This window comes from Cnephaeus nilssonii (genome assembly GCF_951640355.1).
Source record: "Cnephaeus nilssonii genome assembly, chromosome: 8".
NCBI lineage: Eukaryota > Metazoa > Chordata > Mammalia > Chiroptera > Vespertilionidae > Cnephaeus > Cnephaeus nilssonii.
This window is the reverse complement of record NC_137079.1, coordinates 96,212,592-96,233,522: the sequence shown is the minus strand read 5'-3', so window position 1 is coordinate 96,233,522 and position 20,931 is coordinate 96,212,592. Positions and strand designations below refer to the sequence as shown.

Here is a 20,931-nt window from a genome sequence, read left to right as displayed (position 1 = left end):
AAATATTATTATACTAGAGGCCCAGTGCATGATTGAATCATGCACGTGTAGGATCCCCTACACGCTTTCGCTTTCGATCACGGGGGAGCTGGGTGCCTGTCCGCTCAGGCACCAGGCCTTTCAGAAGCCTCCGGGGGCAGGCACCCAGCTCCCCCGCTTTTGATGGTCCGCGGCGGGACGTGAGCTCGCTGCCCCAGAGGCCCCTTCTGTGCCGCAGCACAGCCATGGCGCAGACGCGAGCTCAGCGTCCCACCGGCCCAATCGGCCACCAAGGACACCCCGAGTCCCGCCCCCCTGCGCCTCCTGGCCAATCGCAGGCATAGCGAAGGTATGGTCAATTTGCATATTTGTCTATTATTACGTAGGATTTATTGCATTATATATGTATACAACACTTTATATGACATACATGATGTAATATATTATGTATTACATATATTTAAATAATACTCTATATAAATGAATGATTTTTTTATATGGCAAAAATTTTGATTCCTCTTAATACTTTTATTGTTCTCAGGCAAAAATGTAAAAGAAATTATACAGGTGCTCAAGAAAATATATGTAAATCACAGAAAGAAGTTAATGTTATTAAAATTAAGTTACATAAGAGCAGAACCAAACAAAAAGGAAAATTTTCATATCCAAATAATACTCTAATACTCTTCATTGTTTTCAATTATCTGCACTTTTATTAACCTCCATTATTCCACATATGAAGCACTGCCATAAAACAGTAAAAGAGAAACATACAAAACTACTTTTTTTAATAAATAAAACAATTATAAATTGTTTCATATTTTCATTCTCCTCCTTAACAGTATGTTTTAAAAATACCTTTGGCTCATCCAGCATGGCTCAGTGGTTGAGCATTGACCTATGAACCAGGTCATAGTTTGATTCCTAGTCAGGGTACATGCCCGGGTTGTGGACTCGATCCCCAGTGTGGGATGTGCAGGAGGCAGCCAATCAATGATTCTCTCTCATCATTGATGTTTCTATCTCTCTCTCCCTTTCCCTTTCTCTCTGAAATAAAAAAAATATATTTAAAAAAAAATAGAGCAAGCAATCATCAGATTTGTATGGAACCACAAAATATCCACATAGCCAAATAAATCCTTTCTGAAGTCAATAAAAACATATTTTTTTTAAAAAAAATAGCTTTTTCCCTAACTGGTTTGGCTCAGTGGATAGAGCGTCGGCCTGAGGACTGAAAGGTCCCAGGTTTGATTCTGGTCAAGGGCATGTACCTTGGTTGCGGGCACATCCCCAGTGGGAGGTGTGCAGGAGGCAGCTGATCAATGTTTCTCTCTCATCAATGTTTCTAACTCTCCATCCCTCTCCCTCTCTGTAAAAAAATCAATAAAATGTATTTTTTAAAAATCTTTAAAAAATAGCTTTTGGAGTTTTTAAATAAATTAGTATAGATTTGGATATTTAAATTCCTTTATAGTAGTCACCTCAAAGTGGTAAAACGCTGTATTGGAGCATTTTCACCTAACAAGTTAAATTTCAGTTATGTAATTAAAACATTAATTTTCAAAGAAATAATAGTCATCTGTGAATACTTTGGAGCTTCAAAGTCAGTAATTCTATCTCTTTCTATACACCTTATCATTACTTACATCTTCTGAAAGACATGCATTTTGAAACATGCGTTAAAACAAAAATTACATTGCCTATTATAGTTATTTATTAATTTAAAGATGAAATCTCATGCAAATCTAAAGTTCATGATAAACTAATAGAGGACTGGTGCACGAAATTCGTGCACTGGGGGGGGGGGGTGTCTCTCAGCCCGGCCTGCGCCCTCTCACAGTCCGGGAACCCTCGGGGGATGTCCAACTGACGGCTTAGGCTCGCTCCCCGGGGAGCGGGCCTAAGCCATCAGTCGGACATCCTTAGTGCTACTGCGGAGGCAGGAGAAGCTCCTACCACCGCCAATGCACTCAACAGCCAGGAGTCTGGCTTCCGGCACAATGACCACCAGGGGGCAGCTCCTGCGTTTAGCGTCTGAATATCCTTTTATTATATAGGACTAGAGGCCCAGCACGCGAAATTGTGCAAGACCCAGACCTACCGCACCGCCGCGGGACCCCAGACCCCCTGCGCCGCGAGATCATCAATACACCTCCTGGTGACCAGTCGTTTGGTCGTTATGGCATTATGGCCACAGGCCTTTTATAATATAGATTAGTGCTACGGCTTAAATCAGAAAGCAATCATCACTGACTCAGATTTTCTATTACAACATATTTAGGGAGCCCATCCTATCAAAAACTTTAAGTTATAATTAAGCAGCAAAGACAATTGTCCTGTGTCTTTGTCTTTCTAAATAGTCCTCTTAAAAACAAAAACAAAAATTATACCCTAGAAGCAATACTACTATAATAGGGAGACAAATACCTATTTTTTAAATATGTTTTTATTCATTTCAGAGAGGAAGGGAGAGGGAGTGATAGTAACATCAATGATAACAGAGTTCATTGACTTACTGCCTTCTTGCACACACCCTACTATTTATTTAATATTAACCTTAATTCCAGTTCTATAATGTAAAAAAACTGCTTAGAGACTGTTTATTCTCATGTGTGCTATCTGACATTTCAAGCAGACAACTAATTCCCTCACTGGGGCTTCTCCTTGTCTGCACCAACATAGTTTGTGCCACCTCAAAGAAAAAGGCAGGTACCTTTGGCTGAGGTCAGACACCTGTGCAAATGGTGAAGAAAACCTTTCTCCAACCTTCTGCTCTAAGTTGGCCCATCAGATTCAACAGTACAAAAACGGTCTGGATAAGAGCCTGCCCAATGAAGATCACTACCAGGACACCTGATACTAGCACTTACTCTTGTCCCTAACAGTTGTTCTGGGAAATTTGGGGAAGGGGGACATACACATCCTGAACTCAAGCCTGCCTCAATTCTCTTTTTCCTAAGTCAAGAGACTTAGTTAACTTAGGGGCTTACCCCAAAGCTGGTACACATCAAAAAGTCTAAAATGTATGAATTTTGTGTCCTCCCATAAGAAAATCTATCTATAATAAAAGCGTAATATGCTAATTAGACCAGACATCCTTCCAGACAACCTTCCAGATGAAGCTGGGGCTGCGAGGGAAGCCTGGGTCCCAGGTTCCTACTGGCGGCCAGAGGGAAGCCGGTGCTGGCAGCCGGAGGAAGGCCTACTCTTGCACGAATTTTGCGCATTGGGCCTCTAGTAGCTATATAATAAAATATATGCCTCTTTCGACAAATAAGAATAAATCCTTACCAATTCTCACCAGGAACCTGCCTGCCATGCAGGTATTCTTAGTAACAAATTCAAATGACCTCTGGGCTAGAATGGTAATGTAAATCAATGAAGCATGACAGGTGTTATAATACGGAATTGTGAAGACTGTGGTGAAACAGGAAACATTAATGAAAATAGCCCTATCATTAAGTATTCAGGAAAATGAAAAAATGACAGAATTTGATACCCAAAACATCTGCATTAAATTAGATGTCTAATGTTGTTTAGGAAGATGTAGAAACTTACAAACCACTAGTGCCGTGGTCGGCAAACTGAGGCTCGCGAGCCACATGCAGCTCTTTGGCCCCTTGAGTGTGGCTCTTTCACAGAATACCACGGCCTGGGCGAGTCTATTTTGAAGAAGTGGCGTTAGAAGAAGTTTAAGTTTAAAAAAATTGGCTCTCAAAAGAAATTTCAATCGTTGTACTGTTGATATTTGGCTCTGTTGACTAATGAGTTTGCCGACCACTGCACTAGTGGAAGTATAAATTAGTATAATCAGATTGGACATTTCAAGCAGACAACTAGCTCCCTCACTAGGACTTCATAAAGCTGAAGATGTACATGTTCAGCAATTCTACTCTTAGCTCAATACCAGTGATTTCAAACCCTGGTTGCCCATTAGAATAGTCAGAAACACATTTCTGCAAACCTCAATGCCCAGATTACATTCCAGACAAATTAAATGAGAATATCTGAAGGTGAAATTCAGGTGTCAATATTATTTTTAAACCTCTCTAAGTGATTCCAATATGTAGCCAAATTTGAGATTCATTAATAACCATAAACTAAGAAACCCCTGAATGTACATACTAAATTGAGAAAAGTTCATGGTAGCACTATTTGTATTAGTAGAAAAATGGAAACAACACAAATGCCCATTCTTTCCATTGACAAGATAACAGAATAAAATTGTGGTATCCTATCTAATAAAAGAGTAATATACAGATTGATCATCACTGCAACACACAATATAGCTGCCCCCATGTGGTCAAAGATCCTGCCCCCATGTGGACACAAGATGGCCACTGCAAGATGGCCAGCAGGAGAGGGCAGGTGGGAGGCACCCGACCTGCAAGGGAGGGCAGTTGTGAGGGACCAGGCTTGCAAGGGAGGGCAGTTGGAGGTGATCAACCCTGCAGGAGAGGGCAGTTAGGGGTGACCAGGCTGGTAGAGGAGGGAAGTTGGGGGCAAACAGGCTGGCAGGGGAGCAGTTAAGCATCAACCAGGCTGGCAGCGGAGTGGTTAGGGGGTGATCAGGCTGGCAGGCAGAAGCGGTTAGGGGCAATCAGGAAGGCAGGCAGGCAAGCAGTTGGGAGCCAGCAGTCCTGGATTGTGAGAGGGATGTCCGACTGCCCGTTTAGGCCCGATCCCACCAGGATTGGGCCTAAACGGGCAGTCGGACATCCCTCCAGGAATCCCAGATTGGAGAGGGTACAGGCTGGGCTGAGGGACAACCCCCCGCCGTGCACGAATTTCGTGCACCGGGCTTCTAGTAATGACATAATGTAATTAGATACTACAGTGAAAATGAATGAACCACAAGCTATATACAGGGTGGGAAAAAGTAGGTTTACAGCTGTTAGTACTCAAAAGTTTATATTACTACTAGAGGCCCAGTGCACGAAATTCATGCACTCAGTGGGTGGTCCCTCAGCCCAACCTGTGTCCTCTTGCAGACCAGGAGCCCTCAGGGGATGTCTGACTGCCAGGGAGGTGGGAGAGGCTCCCGCCACTGCCACTGTGCTCACCAGCTGTGAGCCCGGGGTTCTGGAGCACTGACCACCAGGGGCAGCTCCTGCGTTGAGCGTCTGCCCCCTGGTGGTCAGTGCACATCACAGCGACTGGTCGTTCTGCCATTCAGTCAATTTGCATATTAGCCTTTTATTATATAGGATTTCTTAACTAGAGGCCCAGTGCACGAAATTCAGCCCAGCCCGCACCCTCTCCAATCCGGGATCCCTCTCACAATCCGGGACCACTGGCTCCTAACTGCTCACCTGCCTGCCTGCCTGATCACCCCTAACTGCCCCCTCTGCTGGCCTGGTCAACCCCAACTGCCCCCCCTGCAGGCCTAGTCACCCCCAACTGCACCCCCACCAGCCTGGTCGCCCCTTACTGCCCCCCTGCCAGCCTCATCGCCCCTTACTGCTCCCCATGCCAGCCTGGTCGCCCCCAAATGCACCCCCCGCCAGCCTGGTCACCCTTCACTGCCCCCCTCTGCTGGTCTGGACTCCCCCTACTGCCACCCCTGTGGGCCTGGTCGCTCCATGCAGCCTGCTGCTCAGTTGTTTGGTCGCCCCTCACTAACCCCCCTGCCGGCCGGGTCGCCCCACGCAGCCTGCTACTCAGTCGTTTGGTTGACCCTCACTGACCCCCCTGCCAGCCTGGTTGCCCCACGCAGCCTGCTACTCAGTCGTTTGGTTGCCCCTCACTGACCCCCCTGCTGGCCTAGTAGCCCCACACAGCCTGTTCGGTTGCGATGGTCACTTAAGCTTTTATATATAGATAGTATTCTTTTATTATATAGGACTAGAGGGCCCAACATGCCTCTAGTATTATTTATTTGTATTACAATTGTAAGCCTGCTTTTGCCCATCCCATTTATCATGCATGAATCTTAGGAACATAATAGAGTAGGGGTTGGGAGACCACAGAAGACTATATCCACAATTATTCCATTTTCATAAAGTTCAAAAACAAGCAAAAATAAATAATATATTATTGAGGAATACAAACATATGAGAAGATTAATATTTAAAAGGAAATAAGATTGGGGGTGATCATTTAAGCTATGTAATGTCTGGTCACTGGGGTGGACACCTAAAACTACTGGTAATATAATGATGTATATCAACTGTAATTGAAAATAAAAAATGAATAACAAGAGACATAAGGATAGGCTTTCCTTTGGAAGACAGGAGAATAAAATGGAGAAGAGATTCACAGATATTTTCATTTTATTACTATGATTTGAATCTCATGTGATTTCTTTGTGTGCATTAAATATTTTATAATAATAAATGTAAACACTTTTGGAGAAAACAATCACAGATAAATGTTAAGTATATAACAAAATCTTGATAAGCATCAGTTAATTCCCAAAAGTTGTTTAAAATAAAAAATAATTTAAAGATGATATATACATAGTTTAAGTATTTTAATTTGAAACAGATAAACCTCCATTCATTCACCATTTTTATAGAATAAATTGATCCAAAGACTGCAATTTACTTTCAACTTTTTCATGGCATTATTTTTCAGTGCATCTTCTGTAATTAGCATTTTACTTTTTAAATCAACTAAATATCCTTATATTTTAAGTAATGAATGATATATGACATATTTAGGTTGATAATTACTATTTGTGTTTTGTGTTTCCTATTTAGAATTATTTTTCTTTTCCAGATCTAGTGTTAAATTTTCATTAATTCTTTTTTGGATTTGAAACTATATACTTACTCTATGCTTTTATGAATGACTCAAATTTTTAATACTCACACTTGATTTATGGTCTAATTAATCAATATGTCTGTCCTCACTCTTATGAAAAAAAACACACCTGAGAAACACTACCTGCTATCTTACATGGAATCTATCATCTGATAGGGTCCACCTAGTATTCAAAATTTTTCAGAGGCACAGCACCAAGCAATCAGAACAGCTGGCAGTGAAACAAGGAGGCCTTCCTTCGGCGCCCAGGCCTGGGGGTGGATCTAAGGACTCTCAAGAGAGCTCACATACTGCTGCAGTGGTGTGTACCGACTAAATACCAGCCTAGATGCTAACCTACTTTTTAATTCACACCCTCACCTCTTGTAAAGTAATAATTATTATTATTACTGTTTTTACAGGCATTGATTATTTAGGTCTGCAAAAGTGCTTGAAAAATTTGTTGTGTCTTGCATTCTATTCATTCCTTCTGGATTTATTTCCTTTTTCTACCAAAATAAATTATTATTCTTTTTTTTTTCTTTTAGAAACTATTATTCTTCACTAATTTGTTTCAACTAGGCTCTATGAGTGGTGAACTCTCATTTTTTGCTTCTAAGTGACTTTATTTTGTTTTTACTCCTGAATGACAGTTGAGCTGAATCAAGAAGTCTAGATGACTATGATTTCAAGTAGGTTATCTCAAATTGGAATATATATATCTCATCCATTCTAAGAGGCCATCAATTGTACCATGGAGAAAAAAATGCATTCCAGTTCCAGAAATGTTAATAGGTAAAATTTTGATTTAAAAGTAATTATATATAGTAGTAACATATTTTAATATATGCAGTGGAAAAAGAATGAGCTGTGGAACCAGGTAGAACTGAGTTCAAATCCTGACTTTGTCTCTTACTACTTGTGACATTGTGAAGTAAACTGACCCCTGTGGGATTCAGTTCATCTTATCTATAACTAGAGGCCCAGTGCATGATTGAATCATGCACGTGTAGGGCCCCCTACACGCTTTTGCTTTTGATCACGGGGAGCTGGGTGCCTGTCCGCTAGTGCACCAGGCCTTTCAGAAGCCTCCAGCGCGGCGGAGGCTTCTGAAAGGCCTGGCGTCTGAGCAGAAAGGCATCCAGCTGCCACGCTTTTGCTTTTGATCGCGGGGAGTTGGGAGCCTGTCTGCTGGTGCACCAGGCCTCTCATAAGCCTCCAGCGTGGCGGAGGCTTCTGAAAGGCCTGGTGCTTGAGCGGAAAGGCATCCAAATGCCACACTTTTGCTTTTGATCGCGGGGAGCTGGGTGCCTGAGCGGACAGGCACCCAGCTCCCACGCTTTTGATGGTCCGTGGCCGCTGAGGGGGGCTACCCTGCTGTTGAGAGGCGCAGGGGGCAGGACTCCCACCCCCTGCGCCTCTCAACGGCCGCTGAGGGGGGCTGCCGCGGACACCTGGCTACACTGCCGTTGAGAGGCGCAGCTGGATGTCCGCGCAGGCCCCCTCAGCGGCCGCGGATCTGGCCTCTATCTGGCCGTTGAGAGTCGCAGGGGGCGGGAGTCCCGCCCCCCTCAGTGGCAGTGGATCCGTGCCTCTCAATGGCCGGATAGGCCACCCCGAGTCCCGCCCCCCAGCCTCCCACCGCCCAATCGTGGGCGTAGCGGAGTGATGGTAATTTACATTTTACTCTATTATTAGATAGGATAATAAAAGCACAATATGCAAATCGACCGAACGACCGAACAGCAGAATGACCGAACAGAATGACCTCCAGGTGACCTTCCAGACGACCACACTATGACACGCACTGGTGCCAGGCCAGCCAAGATGGGTGCGATGTGATTGGTCGGGAGTCAGGGGGCCCTGCGATCTCCCCACAGAGGGAGGCCCAGGCCACCCTCTGCCTGGCGATTGATCGCGGAGCCCCAGCCGGGTGGGCAAGGCCTCCCTCCGTGCTGTAATCAATTACGGAGCCCCTGTAGGGTGCGCAGGGCCTCACTGTGCATGGCGATCGATTGCGAAGCCCTGCAATCAATCGCCTCAAAGAGGCCCAGGCTACCTGACCAGCAGTGCTGCGGTGGGTGGGTTGGGCCTCCCTCTGCAAGGTGATCAATCTGGGGAACCCGCGATCAATCGCCCTGCATAGGGAGGCCCAGGCCAGCCAAGTGAATGCACTCCACGCCTGCCACCCACAGAGAGAAGCAACCAGTGGCAGGGGATGGGGGGTAGTGCCACACAGATGGAAACCAGTGGCAGTGGTGGGGTGGGGCCAGCTGCTGGCAGCCAGGGGAAGGAAAGCTCCTATAGGCCCTGATAGCCGGCCAGGCCTAGGGACCCTTCCCAAGGGGTCCCAGATTGCTAGAGGGCGCAGGCCGGGCTGAGGGACACCCTCCCAACCCCCCGTGAATTTCATGCACCAGGTCTCTGGTCTCTATATATAAAAGCCTACTATGCTAATTGTCCCTCTGACTGTTCAAATGGCTGCTATGACATCCACTGACCACCAGGGGGCAGATGCTCCAACTGCTAGGTTAGCTTGCTGCTGGAGTAGGCCGGGGACTGGGCAAGACACGATTGGGTGAGACAAGACTGGGTGAGACAGGCCGAACATGCCCTGGAGCCCTCCGGCCCCGATTGTGCACCTGTGGGGTCCCTCGGCCTGGCCTGCACTCTCTCGCAATCCAGGGGGGTCAGAGAGCTGATTTTGGCCCAATCCCCACAGGTCAGACCGAGGGCTTCTAGTATAAAATAAGAAAGTTATCACTTATATTAGGGGTTAGTAAGCTTTTTCTATAAAAGGTCAGATGATAATTTTTAAGCGCTGTAGGCCAAACAATCTCTGTTGAAACTACTCAGTTCTGCCATTGTAACCCAAAAGCAGTCCTAGATAATACACATTCCTGTGCCTAAAATATAGCAGGTATTAAGGAATGTACACTTCTTCCCACAACCTTTTTCTCAACTTTTCTTTGAAAGATATAAATAGCACTTACAATAATTTCCATGGGGAAAGTGAAGTCAAAAGTCCCATTAAATATCAGTAGGAATGAAAATTATATACAATTCCTTAGACTTCTAATTTCTGAAGATTTAAGCCCCAAGAGTTGTAACTGCATTTGTTAGAGAATGCTAAGGAAGTACATTTTCTAAAACGTCGACTCAATTTCCTAACCTTCAGTATGATTCAATTAGCAATGTCTCTTCTATGTTCAAAATGCCAATTCCCTACAAAGACACCCAAAAATATTTTTTGAATAAAATATGGTTATAAAAATTTGCTTGTGCTTGCTCTCATGCCAAACTATAACACTATGTTGAGGCATGCAGCACAAAAATATGTACTCTACTGCCCTATACCATAATGCAGATCAGCATCAGGTGAAAAAAAGGTAGTATTTTCATAGTATGGACCTTTCTAATGCCTTAAGAAAAAAAAAAAAAAGCAACAAAAAGAAGGTACATCACTATTTCTCAAGACAATAATATGAAAAAGGGAACAGAGACAAATCAAATCCTAAAAGAGTTCATCACAGCCAGCTCTATTTTTTAATTACCTACAAAAATCCTTGTAATCTCATGTCGATAGCAGTACTTTCTGAGAAAAATAGCTGCATATTTTATTTCTGAGCATTTAAACAATGTTTAGGTTTTATATTACATAAATTGTTTACATTTAAAAATACCATTGTTATTCGCCCCCCCACCACAACCAAAAATCCAGTATATTATAAAAGATGGAAAGAACAATTTGACATCTGAAACATACTTCACGGCATTTAAATCCAGTGTGGCATACAAGTAATATAAGCACTTCATCCGTTCTGTAGTTTCCAAATTATGGGGAACCATGTATTGAGCAAAGATCCGTTCAACAAGCAATCTATGAAAGAACATAGAGAAGGCATTGTCTTGATTTTTTTAAATGTATTAAATTTGTATATAAAATTTCAAAACACATAAAGAACACATATAATAGAAATTTCTCCTAAGTGGAGATGAGAGTTCCAAATAAAAAATTTATTTATGTAAAAATAGAAATCAATCAAAAATATGTAATGACTAGGGTGATGCCAGGTGAGTATCTGAAATAGCAGAGGACTACTCTGTAAAGTAGTCCTCTGTCTAACCACTATGCTGCACACCTGAAACGAATACAAAATAATGTTGAATGTAAACTATAATTTTAAAAAATATAAAAGAATAGGGGCCAAAAAAAGATTTTAGCTGGATACTACTTTTGCATGAGCCCGTGCAAGTTATATATCAAGAACTCAATTTTCTTATCTAAATAATAAAGGATTAGAAAAAACTACACCAGGTTCTTCTAAACATCTCTTAAAGTTATAAAGAAATTTTTAAAAGATTCTTTGAATTTTCTAGTGATCATGATGAAAAACGTCCGGGTTAAAAGTATGGAAAGTGCTATCAAATCATAATGCAAATCCTTATACACTAATGGCTGTGCACTCCAAGTCTATAAACTTCAATTTATAAAATAATAACTATGGGATTTCTTATATAATGTTAGCCTAAGATACACAGATTCTACTAACTATTCAGTTTGGATACATACAGAAATCTGAACTTACAATGGAATAGAAAAATACAAAGATTATATTCAGATGTGTTTTAAATATATACTTATAAACTGTTTTTTATCACTGAGTAGGAATGTTTTTTTTTAAATGTCTATAATACAAAGGATTTATTTTCATTTATATTTTATTTGAAAAAAAATAATTGTGATCCCTATAATACAATTACTTAAGAAACAAAATCTGTATCTATAAAAGGCTAAGTGGCCGACTGTACAGACGGTCTCCGACCCAGCAGCTGGTACACTGGCAATTTAAAAATAAACGTTGACTGGCACATGCATGATACATATAAAGCTCTCGCTGGTGCCAATTGCACACGTGTGTTCCAATCTGTCATTGTCCATCGTGAATTTGGCTGTTTTTGTTGAGATTCAACGTGAACCACATCACGATTTATTCATTGACCACCTGACCGACCAACTGGCCAGTACATATGACGTGCACTGGCAATTTAAAAATAAACGTTGACTCGCCCATGCATGATACATATAAAGCTCTCGCTGGCGCCAATCGCACATGTTTTAATTTTATAACACTATATTATATAAACTATTTTGACATGTAATTTTTTGCAGTAATGCAATTACTGCACCAATCTTTCTTCTAACTGATTTCCTTTCAATGTGCACAAATCCGTGCACCAGGCCACTAAGTATAAATTACAATTACACACATTGTTACTTTCAAAAATTATTCTGTCCTAAGATAATATATAAAATGAACATGAAATTGTATCTATTCCTAAAGTTATACGCATATTACTGCTTCATTTACAGCTTTGGAGGGAAGGAAACTAGTCACTCAGTACATTTAATTTGCAGTTAAAACTGAGGAGGGAGTTTAAAATGATAAAGAAAATAGTTTCGCCTAAAACAACAGATCAACAGTTATATAACCACCAAAAATTTTACATATAGTGTGGCCTTAACTTACCGATCATCAATACTGTTTTGATAATATATATGTAACAATTTGTCTTTGATCCATGAAATCTGCTTTGCAGCATCTTTTCCAGCTGCTGATTGTAAAGCATATTTCTTATAAATCTGGGCAAGTCCCATCATGGCTTCTTTGCGCACTCTCCACTTAAAATAAAAACAAAGGTGTTTACTTATAATATAAAAATGCTATCATTATATTAATTCAGAATTCTAGGTATCTAGTTTCTAGTGTACTTGGTACAATTTATTTTCAAAGTTACTGGATATCAATTTATAATAAGTACATGAAAAAACACAAAGTGTCATTTTAATATATCTACTATAGAAAGTACAGATATATCAACATGCATAAAAAATTTTAATGCTTTAGTGTCTTAAACCCATCATCTATACGTAAAAGCAAAAACTAATCACAATCTACATAAAGTATGGTATCAAGTTTTAAAAGGCAAAGAAAAAGTTGATAGGATAAATTATGACTTACCCCTTATAATTTTTTCCAGATACCTTAAACATAAGTATGCTAGTACATTAAGCATACTTATATTAAAGATATAATATTGGCTTTATCAACTGCTAAATGTAAAGACACATCATTGCTTCATTTTATATATCTGGGAATTATATTCAAGTATAAGAGGACTGTATTCAACTATCTATAATAATAAAAGTGTAATATGCTAATTAGACCGGACAGCCGAACGACCTTCCGAGCGTCCTTCCTGACAAAGGTGGTTAGGGGCGATCAGGCAGGCGGGCAAGCAGTTAGGGGCAATCAGGCAGGCAGAGGCGGTTAGAGGCGATCAGGCAGGCAGGTGAGCGGTTAGGGGCGATCAGGCAGGTAGGCGAGTGGTTAGGGGCGATCAGGCAGGATCGGGCCTAAACCGGCAGTCGGACATCCCTGAGGGGTCCCAGATTGCAAGAGGGTGCAGGCCAGGCTGAGGTACTCTGCCACCCCCATGTAAGAATTTCATGCACTGGGCGTCTAGTTTTTTTAAATAAATACAATTGGCTATAGCATGTTTAACACTGCTTAATTATTATGGGATGAGCTTATTCTTTAATTTTATGTCAACACAACACTATAATCAGTGGGATGTTAGTAATAATTAGAACTTCATTAATATTCAGATTATTCATTTATCCTTTGCAGACTATCATTCATAGCAAAATTCTTCCTTTTTTCTTTAAATTAATTACAGTAGATTAAGAATAGGCCTTATCCATCTACCACATACACATTGAAATAAAAGACTTCAGAAGTCTTACTCATAAAATAAGTTCAATTTGTAAAAATTTTAATCACTAATTCCGTCCTATCCCTACCTCTTATTCTCCAAACTCCTGCATAAAGGAGAATTTAAAGACAGAGTATATTCTAATATTACCAAAAACATAAATATATTCAATTACATTTTGGTATTCAATATTTGTATGAATGAACCAAGCAACCCTAAAATGAACAAAACACTATAATCAAAAGTATACCTGAATTATGATCCCAAAATACACATCTCAAATTCCAAGTCACTTAGAAGGTTGTTTTCCTACCATTATGCAAATCTCCTCATTGTTTAATACCCCAATGAAATAATCAATGAAAACAAGTCTAAATTAATCAGTTTAAATAAGTTGTTCTGAATACCCATAGATTTGGTGGGAAAAACCATGCAATTCCTGCCCATCTACCACAACCAGCATTATCAAAGAGAATTAAATTATGGGGATAGCATAATCAGCCTTATAAGCAACTATTAAAATGTAGTTTACACAAATATAACAAGGCAAGGGTCTCTTCAGAAGCCACTGATTAATGAGTGGAGCTAGAGGATGCACACTCAAAAAGGAAGGTTTGGCCTTAGTTGGTTTGGCTCAGTGGATAGAGCCTGTGGAATGAAAGGTCCTGGGTTTGATTCTGGTCAAGGGCACATGCCCGGGTTGTAGGCTCAATTCCCTCTAGGGGCCATGAAGGAGGCAGTCAATCAATAATTCTCTCACCATTGATGTCTCTATCTCTATTTTTCTCTCTCCCTCCCTCTCCCTTCCTCTCTAAAATCAATAAAAATATATTTTAAAAAAAGAAGAAGGAAAAAAGGAAGGTTTGGCCCTGCCTAGGTGGCTCAGTTGGTTGGAGCATCATCCCATACACTAAAAAAGGTTGTGGGTTCGATTCACACACCCCAACACACACCAGTTATGGAGAATATCAGAGGCAATGGATAAATGTTTCTCTCTCAAATACATACATACATACATACATACATACATACATACATATCCTTGGGTGAGGATTAAAAAAAAGGAGGAAGGTTGGGGACACAGGACATAGGCTAGAAGCATGTCAAGTTTAGTTTTGCCAAACTGAAGACAACTTTTCTTTTTCTATTCCATGGAAAGGAGAAAACGACCAGCAAGAGGAGTAAGAACCGATACCCATATGAAAGAAAAAAAGAAAAGAGAGCAAACTATATGAGAGAAGCTGTCTCAAAGGCCCTTTATATATGTCACTTATTAAAACTAGTATACAAGCTGAATATGTGACTACTCTACCACTGAAAGCCACCTCATTTTTAGAATGAGAACAATCTTAATAAAGAAAAACTAATAAAATTTAATGTAACAAAAAGTAAATCCTTTCATAAACACTATTTTAAATATTAAAATGCCTATCCCCCAAAAAATGCTAGTTACATTTAATTCTTTTTAAAAAAATTATTTTATTGATTTTTTTACAGAGAGGAAGGGAGAGGGATAGAGAGTTAGAAACATCATTGAGAGGGAAACATCTATCAGCTGCCTCCTGCACACTCCCTTCTGGGTATGTGCCCACAACCAAGGTACATGCCCTTGACCAGAATCGAACCCGGGACCCTTGAGCCCACAGGCCGACACTCTATCCACTGAGCCAAACCTGTCAGGGCGGGCTAATTACATTTAAATCTCAATATTTTTAAATGAAATACTATGAAACTTCAAGTATTCAAAATGACAAGCTATAATAATTATTACTCCTACTTACCCGTTTGTCTAAAGTTCTCTCTCTGACAAAATTAAGTAAGTGATCATTGACCAGAAGAATATCCTTTTTAGCAGCTGTAACTATAGACACAATAACATCATGTCTAATAGCTTCCTCAGGGTCATGTGACCTCACTTTAAGATACTCTGAAAGATAAAGTTTTAATTGATTGAAATAGAACTTTAACAATTGAAATGTCTTTAAAACTTGTGTAAGACCTTTGAAAGTAAACCACAACAAAAACAAAACCTAAGTAAAAGGTTCAATGTTTCAAGTAAACTGGGAGCAGTAAGGGAGGAAGAGAGGAAGGAAAGAAAAAAGGAAGGTCAGTCCTTGAGTCAAAACAAAGTTTACATGCAACTGAGTAGTAAATCCCTTCCTCATTTGCAGGGCAGGGTAGTTGTTCAAAGAGTTCCTAACCTCATTAAACAAAGCAACGATATAAATGAACCACAAAGTATACCAACATTAAATATTTCACCTTTGCTTTTTATTTAAATTATTAAAACATTCAAGTCAAGTAGTTTTGTGTGTTTTTTAAGTCAAGTAGTTCTACTAGGAAAGGAAAGTATGCTCAAGTTTCTATTCCTTAACTAGAGAAACTTTCAGTGAGGTTATTGAGAGTATAAAATTGAGAAACGGTCATCAGGAAACAGGATTACAGGAAACACCATAGGCAATTCCATTTAACTGAACGAAGAAAGGCCAAAGGGAAGAGAGAAGAAATAAAACATTTAAAAACTATGAGTACATAGGAGTCCAGATCTTGCACTGAGAATGCTGAAAGAAAAATTAACCATCTTTAGTAATCATATATTAGGCTTAAGGAAGACGTCACACAATTGAATATAAATTTTAAAAATAAAATATTCAGCTTTTTTATAAGAGCAGTAAGATAAAATTTCGTTGTTTAGATTTGGAATAATAAATATTGCCAGGCCTATACACAACAAATGGTGCTATGAATGTGAATGAATTTACTTCTCTATCTATATATATAAAAGGCTAATAATATGTAGTGTCCACATGGGAGTTCAACTGGAAGACCAGGAGTTCTATCACTTGCTATGACGTGTGCTGACCACCAGGGAGTGGTGCACAACAAAGGAAGGTCCAGGCCAGCAAACAGCAGCAGGGGAAAGGAGGCCCCTGCCGGCAGCCAGAAGGAAGGCCCCAGCCGGCAGCTGGAAGGCCCCAATCGGCCCTGATCACCAGCCAGACCTAGGAACCCTACCAATGCATGAATTTCATGCACTGGGCCTCTAGTAAAATAATAATTTAACAAATACTTATAATGTAAACACTCATAAAAAACCAATATTCAGATCTTAAGCCCGTCCACTTTGAGTATTCTCTACTAATAGAAACTATTCAAAAAAAATGAGAAAGACCATATGCTGCTAAAGAAATTGAAGAAATGGAAAAGTTATTTTACCTAACTAAGTAAGAAAGTTATTTTTAGCAAATCTCAAATTCCCCACCAAGATAAATATAGGAATTTTATCTTTCACTGTACTTGTTTTGAACATAATACATACTATTTTAGGTACCATCAAAAAAGAAAAACGCAATAACCATCAATTTTGAGATGCATCCCAATTTCCCAAAAACAATCATTCATAAAACAGGTATACACAAGAGCTATTAACTTATATTTACTGTGCAGTAAAAAGGAAAACTGGAGAAAAAAAGAAATTCTCAATAGTTACTTAGCATGAGAAAGTATCTAGTATTCTTCACAATATGACTATATCCCTCAGACGTGACTGAAGATACAAACATGAAACTCACAAAAACACTTGAAAAAAAATCAGCTCACTCCTGAAGACCTAAGAAAATGTCTTTAAATGGGACAAGTAACAAAAGAAGAGATCATAGCAAAAAAGATTTCCAACAAAATTCTGACAGATGGGTGATTGGTAAGTGCCAAAGGAAAAAGGAAAATAATAAAATCCAAAAGGTGAAGAAAACAATAGACAAGCTCAATTCCAGGATAGAAGAACAAACACTCAAGACATTTCAAAATTCAAAGCACCAAGCTATGAGCAAGGTAGAGATGAAGACTGTAACTGAAAACATGATTGAAAATTTGCATAAAGAGAGGTTAGAACCCTAATTTTTCAAGAGTTTTTAGCCAACTACAAAAATTAAAATGTACCCAGAGACTGAACACTAGAAAATAATAAAAGCTATATAATAAAGAGCTAATATGCTAATGCTCGTGACACCCTCATGCCGTAAGGACCAATCAGCAGGAGGTTGCGTGCTTGTGCGAGGCGGGACAAAGCCCACAGGTTGCTCCAGAGACAGGGTGGAATCAGGGAGGTGCCTGGAGGAGGTGGGACCAGCCCAAGGCGACTCATGGGACCAAGGGCGGGGCTTGAAGCAGCCAGAGAAGCCTGGAGGGGTTGGGGGCGGGGCCAGGCGTGCTCAAGCTCTGGGTGGAGAGGATAGGGTGTCAAGGTGGGGCAGTGGGCGGGGTGTGCATAGGTAGGCGGGGCCATGCGATTTTGCGCTCTGGGTCACTAGTATAATATGTTTCATTAAAAATTGAAACTATATATAGTAGGCCCTCCCTATATACTGGTTCTACATCTGTGGAGTCAACCAACCACCAACAGAAAATAACTGGGGGGGGGTGGGGGGGGGAATGTAACATTGTTGATGTTTACTATGTAGTTAGGCTTATAATGACTGTATCTGTACTGAACATGTACAGGTTTTTTTCCCCTGTCATTATTCCCTAAACAATAGCTAACAACAGGGTGATCAGATCACAAATTTCTAACTGGGCAGGGTCATGGTGGGCAATCATGCTACAGGCCTGTAACACCTTTAATGAAATGTTTTAAGCCAGCCCTGTCTATTATTTTTGTGCACCTAGGTTAACACACCTTTGAAATATTAACCCTCAAGAAAGCACATAATCTTAACTATCCTGTAATCCAATCCCCAAATTGCTTACTCACACCTTCATATAATCTTCCTTACTTTCCCTTCTTAATTTTAAATGCATAAAAGAAAGTGCAAAACTGTTATTCTCAGAAGCATATGAGATCTTGCTCCCTGCTTATATTGTCAAATTTGGCTCAAATAATCTCTTACAAAAATTCTCTACAAATTTGGATGTTTCTTAAGTCAACAAAAATCTTCAAAATAACCTAAGGACTAAAATGATTATTGATGAAATAATTCACAGCTAAAATATTTTTTAAATAGCTATTAAAAAAGCAAATCACTGCCCGGCCCATGTGGCTTGAGTATTGATCTATGAACCAGAGATATCAGTTCAATTCTGGTCAAGGCACATGCCTGGGTTACAGGCTCGATCACTGGTAGGGGACACGCAGGACGCCGCAAATCAATGATTCTCTCTCATCACTGATATTTCTCTTTCTCTCCATTCTTCTCTGAAATCAATAAAAATATTTTTAATCAACACATCTACCTATTATTTAGCCAATAAACTTTGCTTTGAAGTTCTGACTATGGAAAAAACTGCTTAAATTTTTTTATACTTAAAAAAATCCAGAATACCTACAGAATTACTACAAATCAACAACAACAAAAATAACAAGTCAATTTAAAAAAAGATAGGTTTAAATTTTAAACAGCCACTTCATAAAAGAAAATAATATATCAATATGTACATAAAAATGCTCAATCTCATTAGTCAATAGAAAAAGGCAAATTAAAACCACAAAAAAAAACCCAAGATCTATGAGAATAGCTAAAATAAAATAAAAAAGACTAGTAAAACAAAATGACAGCAAAGACGCTTTACAACTAGAACTCTCAAACATTTCCCGTGTAAGTGGAATATTTCTTATAAAGTTAAATATGTATTTTCCTATGACCAGCAATTTCACTCCTAAGTAGTTCCAAAAAGAAGTAAAAAACATAAAATCCACAGAAATACTTGTATAAGAATACTCACAGTGATCTCAGTTATAATAACCCCAAGCCATAACAACCCAGATATCCATCAAAAGAAAAAAAAGAATAAATTAATTATGGTGTATTCACAACCAAGGAATATTACTCAAAAATAAATAAACAATATAAAAATCCCAGACATTAGCAACTAGAATTTTAAACTCCTGATAGGATACTCTTCTCTGGGGAATCTGACTAGTTCAAGAGACATTATCAAGACACAACCCATCAAATTCACCCTAGAGTAAAGGTCAGAGTCATATATTCAGGGCTTTCTAATCAGCTTTTTATTTAGCTCCCACTCTTTAATTTTGAGCAAATAGCCATGGATTGTCAAGCACTTAAGGAAAGCCTCTAACATGGAAAATAGAGAGAAAAGCAAATAAAAAGTTAGCTGAACAGACATTTTGTAGGAAAAAAAAGAAAACTTCCCCAAAACAATGATTAGTTTTCTGAGAATAATGCATAAATAACACAAGAAGAGAATGCCACGGTGAAAGGAACATCGATGTGAAAATAGGAAGAAGGATACAAAAGGAAGACTGACAGATGCACAGATGTACTCACAACAGCCTGCAAGCACAAGGAAATGAAGAATGAGAAGGAGAGGGGACACGAAAAAGAGGGAGGAAGAATGAACTCATGAGCAATGCTATAAAGCAGCTCACAGAGCAAGCAGTTCACATTCACATATGAGCAGGCAGATAGAGGGTTCCAAGGAGGGTATTTCTCCCACCCCCTACCCCCAACCCGAAAACAGATGAAACTGGTAAATACCTACTGTTGGAATCTGACTGACAAGAATTCAACAAAATATGAAAGCAACAATCTATTGTTAAAAATACTACAAAAAGCTAAACTTCGTGATTTTACCAGAAGTACTAAGAATTAAGACAAAACTGTGAGCAAATCTATAATAATAAAAGCGTAATATGTTAATTAGACCGGATGTCCTTCCAGACAACCTTCCGGACGAAGCCAGGGCTGCAAGGGAAGCCGGGATCCCGGGTGCCAGAGGGAAGCTGGTGCAGGCAGCCAGGGAAAGGAAGGCCTACTCTAGCACTAATTTCGTGCATTGGGCCTCTAGTACTGTATAAAAAGGGCTGTTACAAATGTAGTAAACGTTGGTATAAAGCTAAAGACTTAACTAAATAACAAGCGATAGTGTGACAAATGAGAAGAGTGTTCAGAATTTTAGCTTTCAGAGGTCCTGGACTGATCAGAAAGATACTGGAGAATTTTTATTAACTTTATAGATTTCATTAATCTATTATGCATTGAAAGCACAAAAGTGAATGTTAACTTCCAAGCACATGGAGAAAAAAAGTAAGAAAGCTAATCAATTGAGCAAAAGAGAAGAAAACAGAACAAAAGCAAAGAAAAGGCATGGAAAATAGAACACAAAATAAGAAAGCATAAATAAGTTCAACTACATCAGAGTCAAATGATTAAATAAAAATATTAAATCACATGACAATAATATATATAATTTATGGAAAGATATACATGTAGCATAAATAGAAAACCATGAACAGGATGCAGACCAAATTTAGTAGAATGGTTTCTGTAGAAGTAAGAAGGGAGTATAGTTTGTGAGGGGCATTTTAACTAAATGTAAAATTTATTTTCTTTTTTTAAATATCTTAAGCCAATGCAGAAAAATGCTAACATTTCTAGGAAGACATAGTAGCTGTTATATTTATCTATATTTTCT

The 20,931-nt window shown here is 39.6% G+C and overlaps 1 protein-coding gene across 7 annotated transcripts in view; it reads right to left on the bottom strand.

Moving 5' to 3' along the window:
* The window catches only part of PDS5B (PDS5 cohesin associated factor B), a 258,856-nt gene that overhangs the window by 114,763 nt on the left and 123,162 nt on the right, over window positions 1-20,931 (bottom strand). For all 7 annotated transcript variants that reach the window (XM_079779314.1, XM_079779316.1, XM_079779317.1 and 4 more), the window contains exons 11-13: window positions 15,282-15,427; window positions 12,255-12,406; window positions 10,490-10,603 (exon numbers count right to left, since the gene is read on the bottom strand). In XM_079779314.1, the coding sequence (XP_079635440.1) occupies window positions 10,490-10,603; window positions 12,255-12,406; window positions 15,282-15,427 (412 nt within the window). The remainder of the gene's footprint in view (window positions 1-10,489; window positions 10,604-12,254; window positions 12,407-15,281; window positions 15,428-20,931) is intronic.